The sequence below is a fragment of the Pocillopora damicornis genome, chromosome 2, assembly GCF_964200805.1.
Source record: "Pocillopora damicornis chromosome 2, jaPocDami1.2, whole genome shotgun sequence".
In the NCBI taxonomy this organism is placed as follows: domain Eukaryota; kingdom Metazoa; phylum Cnidaria; class Anthozoa; order Scleractinia; family Pocilloporidae; genus Pocillopora; species Pocillopora damicornis.
This window is the reverse complement of record NC_142671.1, coordinates 35,659,906-35,673,713: the sequence shown is the minus strand read 5'-3', so window position 1 is coordinate 35,673,713 and position 13,808 is coordinate 35,659,906. Positions and strand designations below refer to the sequence as shown.

The 13,808-nt window shown below is 39.2% G+C and overlaps 1 protein-coding gene across 2 annotated transcripts; it reads left to right on the top strand.

Annotated features, from left to right (window-relative positions):
* The first annotated feature begins 1,128 nt into the window (after positions 1-1,128).
* LOC113668089 (guanine nucleotide-binding protein G(t) subunit alpha-2) lies at positions 1,129-13,231 on the top strand. 2 transcript variants are annotated; one of them, XM_089197491.1, is made up of 8 exons: positions 1,139-1,707; positions 3,284-3,474; positions 4,200-4,256; positions 4,560-4,726; positions 6,802-6,930; positions 7,230-7,359; positions 11,750-11,903; positions 12,642-13,231. In XM_089197491.1, the coding sequence occupies exons 1-8, from the start codon at positions 1,566-1,568 to the stop codon at positions 12,824-12,826; spliced, it is 1,155 nt and encodes a 384-aa protein (XP_089053617.1). In that variant the 5' UTR covers positions 1,139-1,565; the 3' UTR covers positions 12,827-13,231. The 2 variants fall into 2 exon arrangements, with proteins under 2 accessions (XP_089053618.1, XP_089053617.1); XM_089197492.1 differs by lacking the exon at positions 4,200-4,256 and having other exon boundaries at positions 1,129-1,707.
* Positions 13,232-13,808: the final 577 nt, after the last annotated feature.

Sequence of the window (13,808 nt, the reverse complement as noted above, 5' to 3'; positions counted from 1 at the left end):
TTAATTCCCTTAGATCTAAACCTGGATTTCGCACGACTCAGTAAAGTTAATTTAAGCCGTCGTTTTCTAGAGAAAGCGGATTTTGTATAATTATTTTCCTTCAACTGTATTTGTTTATGTTTGAAGACACATGTACAAGACTACATGCAAACTACGTAGGGACAGAATCTTTAAAAACAATTTCCAGAACTGCGTGGTAAAAAATATCCGGAGGTGAACTTCCTGCAGAATTCAGGTTTTGCCAGCAGCGAGGAAACTTCGTGCGTCAGCTCCAATTTCCTTGACTGAAAAAAAAATTGTATTAAAAATTAAAAGGAGCGATTTTTTTCTTACCCCAAGAGAAGCACAGCTGGTCGCGTGCGCTAATTTAAGTTCATAAATTTTAATCTTTAAAACGTTTAATACTGATGAACGATTACTATAAATTATAATTTTATTTCATACTATTGTCCCCGCTACTTTCATGCACGACAAAGGCTACTTAAGTTTTACAACACTGGAAGAATTAACAATAAAAACATCTGTGATCAATGATTTTTTCCGGTGATAATAAAAAAAGAGGTTACAAAGGTTTAATTTACAAGTTAATTACAATCAGGCCTTTCTGACGACTGTGAACCCGTTTTGAACCTATCAGTTACATGATATATTAAAGGTTTTATTATCCATTCATATTTATGCGACGTCTTCAATATCAAAGGATGTAAACAAATATTCGAGATACTGTTTCATATGCCTGTTGTTGGTTTGAAAGATCTTTTCATAGTTGTCCTGAGGAACATCACTTTTGCGTCATCAGAACTTACGTACCAGAAGGAAGTTAAAAATTGATAAAGATCTAGGGTGGATCCATTGGTTACACAAACGGGTTCGGTAAAGGCGGGCACGTTTAAACAAACGTGGCACGCATTAAAATTTTCTGGTCAAAAATAAGAAACACTCAGTGGCATTTACAGGTTAATATCACTTGTTCCACAAGAAAAAAAATATGCGAAATACTGGGTCGGAATTTAAAGTCGTGGAAGCGACGAGCTCAAGATATCCAAATTCCAACTGCAATTCTGAGACCCGTACACTTCCTTTAATAACATTACAAATTGTCTGTAAGACCCGTGAATGGACTGTTCTTATCTCTCGCAAACATTTGTTAATGAAGTTCGGCTGGTCTTAGTAAAACAAAACCGACCATTTATTGTAGCTTTTACTCTAAAGCTGATTGGACATCTCATCGCGAGTTACTTTGTTATTCAAATCATGAGCTTAAACGCTTGTCACTTTGCTTTTCGTACGAGTAATGAATTAATAACGCCAAAAAAACGAACCTCAATCGTTGCAAATTGCCTCTTTTGCAAAGTACTTCGAGATTTTTTCAACTCAACCAAGTCACAGATATTGGACTCGTATTGGTTTTTGCGTATAAAGGCACTTTCGGGGGCAGTCGCAGTCTGACTGTTGCTACTTTATAAGCACTGTACCCTGCTCGCGAGTCGTGAGTAAATTCATCGAAAAACAGCTTGAAATGAATACGTTAACCGAGTGACATTCCGTTTCCGTGCGACTCAAACATGGCCGAGGAACTGCAGCGAATCGATTCTAATCTCAAGCCGAGCGAACTGAAGGCGGCATTCAAGCGAAGCCGGGACATCGATGCACTGTTGGACAAGGAAAGAGAATTGAAAGAGAAAGAAGTACAGCTGTTGATTTTGGGTAAGAATACCGCAGATCTTACAAATTCCTGGGTTGCCATTTCGGCCTCATATAGAGCGGGATGAATGTTTATTTCTAGAATTTTTCAAGCATACAACCCTCGCTCGTATTTTGCCAAACCAGCGAATCAAAACACGTTCGCCGCCGCCACTACACCAAGAATTGCCCACCTTAGGAAGTAAAAATCCCTAACTCTCTGTGTACATTTGCTAAAATGTTTTTAATTTTTCCTTACGTTCTTAAATAAACAACAACCCAAAAATTTCTCTATGGCAAATAAAACCCTCTTAGATAATCAAATTCGCCGCCGAAAGATAGTCCGTAAATACGCAATCAAACATATATAATCCTGAAAAACTTGACGGTATTATGAAGATTGTGTTTCACTATCGAAGATGCAGATATGATGATTAAGACTTATGACTTGTGCTAAATATAATCCCTCACGCGGGGTTCTTCAAGCTCTTGGAAAAGAAAGAAACGAATATAAAAGCACTTTACCTTCTAGACAAACAAACGACATTTGAGGAAATGAAAGAAATATTGGACCAACATACGTAAATTTGAACACTTCAAACTTACGTACTTTCAGCAAATTCAAATTTTACCTATATCATAAAATATGAATCAAAATGTGACCGCCAAAATATTCACACGCATGTAATCCGAAGTAATTGTACCGGCCTGTTGATGAAATCATTAATTCATTTTCATGAAACAAGAATTCGAACTTAGTATTTAGCTGAACATTTTGAGGCGAAGATCTGAAGTTCGATCCCTCATGGGGACTTTTTTTCTTTGTTCCACTTTCGTGACAAAACATCTTTCACAATTTTGAGACAGCTTGGCAAATTGGATGTGAAATTAATTATCATGTAGACATCTGACATTATGGCCACAAAGAAAAACATGAATAAATTTTTCATCAGGAACGATTAAAAATAGATTATAAAATCCACTGAATATTGTTTATTTTCAACTTCTGTTGTTGAAAGAAATTAAAAAATTGTGAACACCGAAGTTATTGACTAAATGAAATATATTTATTTCCTTTTGTTGACTGCTGAGAAACTGAAAGTCAATTTCCGTTTAGAGGCTTCAAACATAAGGTCCATTATAATTTCACAATGGTTTTTGACATCAACCAAAAAAATCATAGATATTCTTGCATATACGTGTCGATGGTTCGTTCGATAGGTATATAGGTCATGATTATTTCACCCCCTCCCCCTCGCTATCCCTACCCCTCTACTCTGGTCTTGTCTTGTTGTCCTCCCGAACTGTGGAGGTCACAGCCAAGAACCTCTTTTGTTATAAATTGCAAATACCGTCTTGAGTCGTGTTCATTATTTTAATTCTACTTTCGTTTTTCGTATTTTATGTGTATGGACAAGAGTCTATAATCTCTTGGTTTGGAGCAATCGTACATTCCTTCTTGTACATTCTCTTTTGACCTGTTGGATTTATTTTTTTTTTAATGAAGCTCTGTTCGATTTCTGCTGCCTAATTTCTTTTGTTAGCTTTTCTCCTTTTTACTTGAGCTTGTTTCATTTTCGTTTTTTTTTTTTTTTATTAGGATCGGGTTGTTCTGGGAAAACCACTTTTCTCAAACAGCTGCGAATTCTATACGGGGATGGTTATACGGAGAAAGAGCGGAAAGAATTCAAGCCAGTTATATATGGAAATGTCCGAAAAGCCATGATTCGAATTCTCGAAGCAATGGAAGAGATAGGGCTTACTTTTACCAACGAAGAGTTGAGCACCAAGGTAATACAATGTTGTGGGAGATAACCTGCAAAAGAGAGGGGTTTTTAGTGGCGCTTTCAGGCAAACGAAGGCAAGTGCGAGGCGAACACAAGGGGCGCTCAAAACACGCGCGAAGGAACGCAAATTTCATCTGACTCTGTTCGCCTGGAAGTGCATTAAAAACGACGCTTTCTCTGAAAGCAATATAAGAGATGCAGGGGCCCTTTTTGTTAATGCGCCCTCCTCCTGATCAGGAGCTCATTTAAGCTTCGGCAAGGTCCGACGTGCGGTGTTTCTAGACAAGACACTTTGTTATTCGATTGCTTCTCTACCAGTAAACAGTCTGGGGTAACCTCGTTTGAGTCTTGGTCTTTGCTCATGCAAATATCGTGTCAGTGGCAGAACAAATTCGAACATAAATCAACGATTCTTGTCACGCGACGCCTTCTATTTGTGCATTTGCTCACGTTGAAACCGTAAATGGGCGGTGACATGCATCGAATGATTTCGTAAAAACAAATAATTGGGAGTTTCAAGTTCTCCGTTTCCCTTCATATGTTTCCGGATATTAATACCCATGAAAATTTCAATTTCTTTTGGCGGAAATTTTGTAGGATTTCATTCATTTTTCGTTTTTTGCCTTTTAAGTTTAGCACAAGGAATTAAGGCGCGATCAGCCTTAATTGAATCGGATCAAATTTGGGCATGTTTCTTCCGCACATTCCACTTTTTTTGATCTCGATCAGGTGCTGAGCGCCGCAGAGCATAAGCCCCTTGGGTTGCATGCAGCTATTTTGAGAAAGGTAGGCGGAAAAGAAAAAAAGCGTCAAGTGCCCGCAACAACCCCTAAAGGTATTGTGTGTGGTTCTAAGGTCACGGTTCTTCGACCTCAAGGGATCTAGGGAACTGTTAAGATGAAGTATCGCGGGTTTCATGAATTTATTTATTTGACTTATTAACATTCTCTGATTACCGGATACCCCGATCAGCTAGACAGATTACCTTTCCAAATTAGCGCATATACTTTTGTCCTTTTTTCCGACAGCCTCTCTCGAAACAGCTGTATACCTAAATTTTAAATCCAAAATTCTCATTTATTCACCCAGGACCTCCATCAGGAGCTACTAGAACATGCCGACTCAGAAGACAGTGAAAATAACAACTTTTCGCTGACAGACAGAGTTCCGCTGCTGACAAAATTCTGGAACGACTCCTCAGTACAGACTTGCTTTGGCCAAAGAAATTTGTTTTACATCGACGATTCCGCTAAATAGTAAGTAAAAATATAAAAATATCGGTTACCATTGATTATTGTAAGAGAAAACAGAAAGAATTAGTGTGAAGTTTTTATATGAAATAATTCATATTTGTACTGCGGTTGTAGATGAAAGTGAAATGTGATCATCGCAGTAAATTTTCCAATTTAAGCAATTGGAAAGAAGAAGCCTGGAAAAAAAAAAAAAAAAAAAAAAAAAATCAGGGCTTTAACGGGATTCGATCCCGTGACCTCCGCGATACCGGTGCGATGCTCTACCAACTGAGCTATGAAGCCACACATTGGGAGCGAGGTCAATTTATTGAATTCATATCTTCCCGTGAAGTGAAATGATGTGAAGTTTTTATATGAAATAATTCATATTTGTACTGCGGTTGTAGATGAAAGTGAAATGTGATCATCGCAGTAAATTTTCCAATTTAAGCAATTGGAAAGAAGAAGCCTGAAAAAAAAAAAATCAGGGCTTCAACGGGATTCGAACCCGTGACCTCCGCGATACCGGTGCGATGCTCTACCAACTGAGCTATGAAGCCACACATTGGGAGCGAGGTCAATTTATTGAGTTCATATCTTCCCGTGAAGTGAAATGATGTGAAGTTTTTATATGAAATAATTCATATTTGTACTGCGGTTGTAGATGAAAGTGAAATGTGATCATCGCAGTAAATTTTCCAATTTAAGCAATTGGAAAGAAGAAGCCTGAAAAAAAAACAAAAAAAAAACAGGGCTTCAACGGGATTCGAACCCGTGACCTCCGCGATACCGGTGCGATGCTCTACCAACTGAGCTATGAAGCCACACATTGGGAGCGAGGTCAATTTATTGACTTCATATCTTCCCGTGAAGTGAAATGATGTGAAGTTTTTATATGAAATAATTCATATTTGTACTGCGGTTGTAGATGAAAGTGAAATGTGATCATCGCAGTAAATTTTCCAATTTAAGCAATTGGAAAGAAGAAGCCTGAAAAAAAAAAAAAAAAAAAAAAAAAAATCAGGGCTTCAACGGAATTCGAACCCGTGACCTCCGCGATACCGGTGCGATGCTTCACGGGAAGATATGAACTCAATAAATTGACCTCGCTCCCAATGTGTGGCTTCATAGCTCAGTTGGTAGAGCATCGCACCGGTATCGCGGAGGTCACGGGTTCGAATCCCGTTGAAGCCCTGATTTTTTTTTTTTTTTCAGGCTTCTTCTTTCCAATTGCTTAAATTGGAAAATTTACTGCGATGATCACATTTCACTTTCATCTACAACCGCAGTACAAATATGAATTATTTCATATAAAAACTTCACATCATTTCACTTCACGGGAAGATATGAACTCAATAAATTGACCTCGCTCCCAATGTGTGGCTTCATAGCTCAGTTGGTAGAGCATCGCACCGGTATCGCGGAGGTCACGGGTTCGAATCCCGTTGAAGCCCTGATTTTTTTTTTCAGGCTTCTTCTTTCCAATTGCTTAAATTGGAAAATTTACTGCGATGATCACATTTCACTTTCAGAAAGAATTAGTATCGGAACGCGCTTTTAGAGCGTTTTTAGCGCGACCTCAGCCTCTCTTCGCGTGATTACTGCGACATACTCGCGCGATAGCTGCATGGTTTGCGGGTAATATACTTTGACAGACCTACTTAAGTGTGAATGTACAGAAAGATTTCAGATAACTGAAGGCGGTTTTCTTGATGTTGCTTTCGTAATGTAGCGTTAAATATTAATAAGCTAGTAATGTCTGGTATATTGAGCAATCAGACATAATGTAGAGCTACCGTACGCTCTTTCTTCCTCATAGGTATCTTATTTACAAGAGTAACGTATAGTACGCTTTTCTTTACAATGAAAGTTGTTGCCTGCGAGCTAGGCCTTCATTATTGACGCGTAGGCGCGAGAGTCTCTTCACCTGCGAGACGTCTGCACTGATTATTAGTGCAAAACCTATCCTCGACTCCTCTCAAATCTTCCCACGCACGGAGAAAAGTGCGTCCTGCAGCGCTGATAATGAAGGCGTTTACAGGCCATTCGTAGCCTGTGTAACCTGTGACTTATTGCGCCCATTCTTGTTTTTTAATCAGTTTTTTTGAGAATCTCGAAAGGCTATCACATCCCGATTACATCCCAACACACGAGGATATTCTGCACGCTAGGCAACAAACTCAAGGTGTTCAAGAAAGAAAAATTTCAGTAAACAGTTACAATTACAGGTAAGGTGGTAAAGATATTTAAGAATATTCAGATTACTTTTAAAAAGATCATTACGAGGCTTAACTCTTGACCCTAAGGGTGACTGGCATCTAATTTCTCCTTACAATGTCACCCCTAAATCATACAAAAAAAGTTATGAGAAAAAAAGAAATGATCATCAGCTGGCTCTTGATTGTTACAAGAGTTCTCCTTGTCAGCACCTTAGAAATTTAAAGGCTATGTCTCAACACACTTATGAGCTACTTCCAAAGCTCTGTAGATCTCATCGCTGTCACCTTATTTTCTTTGTTGTTAACAGAGTTATAGATGTTGGAGGACAAAAAAGTCAACGCAAAAAGTGGATTCATTTCTTTGAAGGTGTAACAGCCGTTGTGTTCTTTGTATCATTGAGTAGCTACGACGAATTCGTCGAGGAGGACGAAAATTCGGTAAGTCGTCCTGCTACTGTTCGGTGTTTCCGAATGTTCACGAAGATTTCCGAAGTTGCCATATTTTTTAATCAAAGTGCTCTGTGAGCAAACTCGTGAATTGACACATGATTTTTGAGATTATGTTTAATGTTATCTGGTTTAGGGAATTTTGTGGTTGATTGTCATCTAGAGTACGAGCAGTAGTTCAGTGTTCGCTAATGTAGCAAAGAAACAAAGTAACGTTGGGACAAGAAGGCATTACAATTGAAATGATCATGCTATTACATTTAACAAGGTGGATGATGTAATGTGTTTTAAACGTCTATCATTTTTGTTTCTGGTTCAAAAGAAAAGGTTGGAAGTAAATGTGGGTGAAAAGTGAAATTTACTGTCTTTCGTTGTAAATATTAGAAAGTCAAGGCAATACTGTCTTAATGAAAACATTAACGATTCCCTCTTTATCAAATGAGACAAACGGGAACGAGTTTTGAGTGATATAACTAAGCCAAGCCTGCCACCGTCATTTTAGGAAAGCACACTCCGACATCCGTCAGAAGGAGGTCATCTCGGGTAGATTTCCGATTACGAAATCCGAGCTCGCCCGATGTTGTCTTCGTGATGAAGGCCCTACACGTGCTTCGTTTTCGCTCATGACTTCGTATTAGGCGTAAGATAGTGCTTTTTTTTTTGTTGCTTACCTTCATTACAGACTCCACAAAATTTTTGCGATGCCTCCTTTTCACGGATGACCGATTACAACTACAACATAGTAACACCTCCACGAAATCTGTCAAAAGGAGGATTTTAAAACACCGGAAATGGAGAGGAAAGATAAATGATACGGTCGATTGACTCCCAGACAATTGAATGGTCCAAACTAGCAAAGGCGGGAAATTTGTCATCATGCGAGATATCAAAGTATCTGTTTGCTCACTCAATTCGTATTCAGCGTTCGGCCGTATTCCAATCGATAATTTCGCTTTCTGAACAAAATTTCCAATTCTATGATGGCACGTAAATTAACTTGTCAAGAAGTGAGTTCATTGTTTGAGAGAAAGTTGTCTGAAAGGTGAGGTCTCTCCTGAAGTCTACTATGAAAAAGAATTCGCGCAGGATGAAAAAAAAGAAAGTAGACTATAAAAGGCTGCCAGTATCTCAGAAGAAAAATCCTTTCACTGGACGTGTAGGGGAAAGAGGAAACAACATGAAAAGGGGGTATAACGTCAGCTTAAACGATATAGAACGCCAGCCTGCCAAACAGCCGAAACTCGCACACATCAAGAATGCCAACTCAAGCGCTGAGGCTCAAATAAACATAAACCCATAAAAAAATTCAAACGCCAATCAAACTGTAAAGGCAAGCACCCCTTACACACCAAACACGACCACATGCATCACCAACACCGCAAACGCAAACACCATCTCCTCCATTAACACAACCTCGAGCACGACCAGCACTGCAAACACATGCATCATCCTTACAGTAAACGCGACAACGAACACAAACCTGGCCCAGCAAAATAAAAAAGATGGTGAAGTAGAATTTGTAAAGACCTCTCACAGAAGCGCCTCAAAGGCCGGTAAATTCCATCTCTCGGAACAGGACATTAGCACCACTTCAACTGGAGACTGGCTCACCGACCACTCAGTCTGTTCTGAGGGAACAGTTCCCTCACGCAAGAGGATTGGAAAATACAACTATGGGGCCTATTTTTAATTTTTCTGTTCAAAAAGGCCAATTTTCATAAATCCTGAATACTGGCAGCCATCATTGGGTGTTGGTATCTACTGTAGGATGCTACACTCCTTCTGTAGTTTATCTGTACGACAGCCTGTTTTCGGGAAGAATTGCAGCCCTCGTGCAGAAACAGATTGCATCAATTATATACGACGAAGGAACCAGTTCTAAGGTCATTGTACCAAATGTGCAACACCAGAACAATTCCGATGACTGTGGAGTTTATGCTATTGCTTTTCTGGTTTCGCTACTACATGGCCTCAATCCTTCTAATCTGACATTTGACAGGAAGCTGATAAGACAACATCTTTTAAAGAGCCTGGAGAGTGGATCATTCGACCTCTTTCCCCTCTCTAAAGTACCCGAGTGTCGAGACAGGAGGCCACTTTTTGTTCAAGAGGTCTCGGTAATGTGCGAGTGTAGAATGCCGAGGGAAGAGTCAGACTCGAAGTCTCCTTCTCGTTGTGTGAAATTTTGTAGCTGCAAGAAGTTTTTTCACAGGAAATGCATTTCAACAATTATTTTGGAAGATTCAAGTGCAAACTGGCGTTGTCCAAACTGCGAAAGAGCCCTTAAGCAGGAAGAGAAAAATAACCATTAATTTAACATGTAGTATTAAAAACTGATTCTCAGAACTTCCCATTAATTGTTTATTAAGATAATCGTCGAAGTGAAATATATATGTGTAGTAATTTTTTATCTATGTAGAAGTCAGCTAAAAGAATTTTTCAAATGTATTCATGAGAAACTGTTTCTTACAGATCTTTCCCTAAGTACGCTCTTGCGTTTAGAATTAAAAATCCTCATCTAAATATTGTAAAAAATATTATCGTAGAATATTTTCAATGATGATCATGGCACAACGCAGATAGAGAAAATATAATAGGTGAGACAAATCACGGATTATCCTTGTCGACAAAAGTAATATCGCCTGCTTTATTATATTCAAACTTAATCTCCGTCCAATCGAGGTAATGTACAATTTTTTTTATCAATTACCATATTAGAAATAACAATATATCGTAACTGCGTTAAATTTATTTCATCAGAAATCCAGAAAATTTCCGGTGTTTTAAAATCTCCTTTTGACAGATTTCGTGAAGATGTCATTACGTTGTAGTTGTGATCGGCCATCCGTGAAAAGTAGGCGTCAAATGTATTTTGTGGAATCTGTCATATAGGTTAGCAACGGAAAAAAATGCAAATATCTTAACGCTAATACAAAGTCATGAGCGAAAACGAAGTAAGTGTTCCTTTCTACTCTAATTTGCGGCTCTAAAATGCGAAATAGGGCCTTCATGAAAACATCGGGCGAGCTCGGATTTCGTCATAAGATATCTACCCGAGATGACCTCTGGTGTTGTAACATCCTCCTTTTGATAGATTTCGTGGAGGTGTTACTATGTTGTAGTTGTAATCGGCCATCCGTGAAAAGGAGGCATCGCAAAAATTTATTGGTGTCTGTAATATAGGTAAGCAACGGAAAAAAAATGCAAATATCTTAAGGCTAATACGAAGTCATGAGCGAAAACGAAGCACGTGTTCGTTTCTACTCTGTTTTGCGGGTCTAATATGCTAAATAGGGCCTTCATCACGAAGACAACATCGGGCGAGCTCGGATTTCGTAATCGGAAATCTACCCGAGATGACCTCCTTCTGACGGATGTCGGAGTGTGCTTTCCGTCATTTTAGATCTCCGCCTGGGTAGATTTAAGTCACGTGCTAGGCAACGTATAATCAATAACAAGATAGAATTTCATTTCAGGCCTATTTATCAATTTTGTGGTGTGTAATTTTCGCATTTTAGTACGTTGTATATATGTTGAATCTTCAAATTGTCTTGAAACTTACAAGAAATTTGTTCTTTAAAAATTCACTGAAAATCGATAGCTAAAATTGTTTGTCTAAGTGTTATTTGATTTTCGTGTTAACTTGTTATTTAGTCAGTCGCCGGCATCTTTTGTTGCTTCACACAGGAAAAACACATGCGACGAAACGTAATGATCAATTTTGTCCTCAATCTCACGCTATAACAGAAAAAGCTTTTGAACATCTGTAAACTCCGAGCGCTTCGCAGTAAGTGATATTTTCAATGAATCTTCGGATTGTTTTCAAGTTCAAGGATTGTAAATTACAATTTTATGAAAACCGAAGGTTGTTGTTATTTCAGTGTGAATCCTTGAATGCTTGCCAGTCGCTGGCGCCGCTTGTTGAAACTAAAACGAAAAAAAAACTCTTTTAAGATTATCATTGGCTTCTTTTTCACCCCACCACTATTCTTAGCAACAAAGGTCGCCATTTCGTCTGTTTATTGCTCGCCAAAAACTATCAAATGTACTCAAAAGCCTAAAATCTAAAAAAAGTTTACAGGAATCGACCAATCGAGCGAGCGAGCGAGCGAGCGAGCGAGCGAATGCTATTCCCCACATCGTACCTATAACTCGCTCTTGCGCATGCGCGCAATTCACGAGTTAAAAAGGGCACCAAATCAAGATTCCAGAGTCCTTTGAATGTCTCCATTTCGAAAATGAGCAAAGTATTCGATATAAAGCTACAGCTGATCAAGATACAGGCATAAAACCCTTTGTGTTTAATTTGTTCATTTAGGCGTTAAAATTCATAATTAAAAATACATTTCTATTTTTTTTTTCGTTCTTTATTGGGTCGCAGAATGCTATGCATGACAGCCTGGAGTTATTTGAAGAAATCAGTCAAAATGCTTTCCTTGAGAAGACGGAATTTATTCTCTTTCTTAACAAGCATGACTTATTCGTGGAGAAGCTGAAGACTTCAAATCTGTCTGCGTGCTTTCCCGACTACGACGGTAAGTGGACGACGTTCAAAGCTGAGATTGCTTGATAGGCTGAGCGAACGGGAAGCCTTGCTTCTGTCAAGAGGGAAGCTTATCGTTGCGCGCACGCGTAACTCCTTAGTATTCTCCCGGGCAAGCTCATGCTTTTTCTGGCCAGAAAAACTCTTGACCACGATCGAAAATAAAATGTTTCCTGATATTTGATTGGCTGGGCCTTATACAATCCGTTGTGCTAAGAACGAGATTGATAAAACTTTACTTTCTGTATAGGAGTAGTAGTATCAGTAGGCTCGCAAATCCTCCACCCTCCAACATTCTGAATGGTGCAAGATTGGCTGGAGGGGAGGGGGGGGGGTTAAGGCTTTGTACCTTTTATTCCAACTTGAGACCTACACCATTACCTTTGAAATGTCAGTTTTGGTCCAAAAGCTATCTATTTTACTTACTTAGGATAAAATTCCACACCGCACTCCTCCTTTACCCTCTCTTGCAATCCTCTTCTCCGACTTGTTTTAAGAAAATTTAAGGCGCTCCCTTTGGGCAAAACCCCCGTACATACGATCCATGACATAGTCACCCCTGGGGCGGTGCCCCGTCGTCCCCATCGCCCCGTTCAAATTGCTTCTTGGAATCGCACTTTAAGAAAGGACGTTGTTTTTGGAGGAAGAGTGGTTAAAAAAGATCATTTTATTTTTAAAGAAAATAATTTCTACATGACAGCATATTGATATATTATATTCTTGCTTGCAGGAGGTCCAGACCCCGAGATAGGTTTAAATTACATCCGGGAGTTGTTTTTGTCCAAGAAACCCGCTGACAAGCACATGTATTTGCACGTGACATGTGCAACAGACACTGACCTCATGAAAGCGGTGTTGAAAGATGTGTTTGAAATTTTAGTCGATATAAACCTGAAGAAACTCTCCACACTTTAACTAAGAGGTAGTCTGAAAAGGCAAGCTCCAATGTGCGAAACCTGTCGCCAGTTATGGCACCCATCCTAGTCACGTATGGGCAAATGTAACAACTGTTAACCGCGAACCTTCCCAATTTTTTTAGTCCCTACTTATCAGAATTTTCTTACCTCCAAATTAGGCGAAAATGAGCGACACCGAGATTAACCATCAACGCGAACTTAAGTAAACTTATTTTGAAATAAATCCGAAAAGTCCCATTACAATCGACATCTCTAAGTTTCTGCTTGTAGTTAACGGACCTACAGCACTACAACTGCTCTTCGAAAAGGGATCACTCACGTTCGCTTAAGCTCAGAATTGCTTGTGATTATAAACGTTTTATAAAAGTTATGATGAAATAAAGGTTTGAAGTCTTTCTTGCAATTAGATTTGTTTTTTTCACTCGCGTCGAATGCAAACTGATAAAATAATTTGCACGCAACACTGAGAACGCGTGGCTCAGGGGCGTTTAATGAAATATCGCTAGACTTATCTCTAAGGGGTAAGTCCTCCTTTATACTCTGTTAGCAACGACTGATCTCCCCTTCGTTCGTTCCTCCTGGAAAACAATGATACCCCCCAAAATCATCCGACCCCGACCCTCCTTACCAGCCCCCAGGCGATGAATAATGACCAGTTGCTTAGAAAGAGAGAAATCTCAAAGGTTGTTCATGCGATTCTTCTGTTGGGGATCTTAGTTTATCGGCTCAACACGAGAAGGGGATGGGAGAGGGGGAAGGAAAGAGAGGATAACGATGCTTCTTCAACTTCCAGTTCTACGCTAAGAATGACCAAAGGCAGTGGATCTGAGGGCTGATTAAAAAGCCCTGAAATCAATACGTCATTGGTGGAGATTCTGAGTGAACTTGTAAAACGAATCGAATTCAAAAAGATCTTGCCATGACAGGGACAACGAATTTCACAACCCAAACAATTTGGGCACTTATTTTTTTCCCAACAA

Coding starts and splice junctions, on each gene's coding strand:
- LOC113668089 (XM_089197491.1), top strand. CDS start 1,566: ATGGCCGAGGAACTGCAGCGAATCGATTCTAATCTCAAGCCGAGCGAA. Junction 6,931..7,229: donor GTAAACAGTTACAATTACAG/GTAAGGTGGTAA, acceptor TGTTGTTAACAG/AGTTATAGATGTTGGAGGAC. Junction 11,904..12,641: donor GTGCTTTCCCGACTACGACG/GTAAGTGGACGA, acceptor TCTTGCTTGCAG/GAGGTCCAGACCCCGAGATA.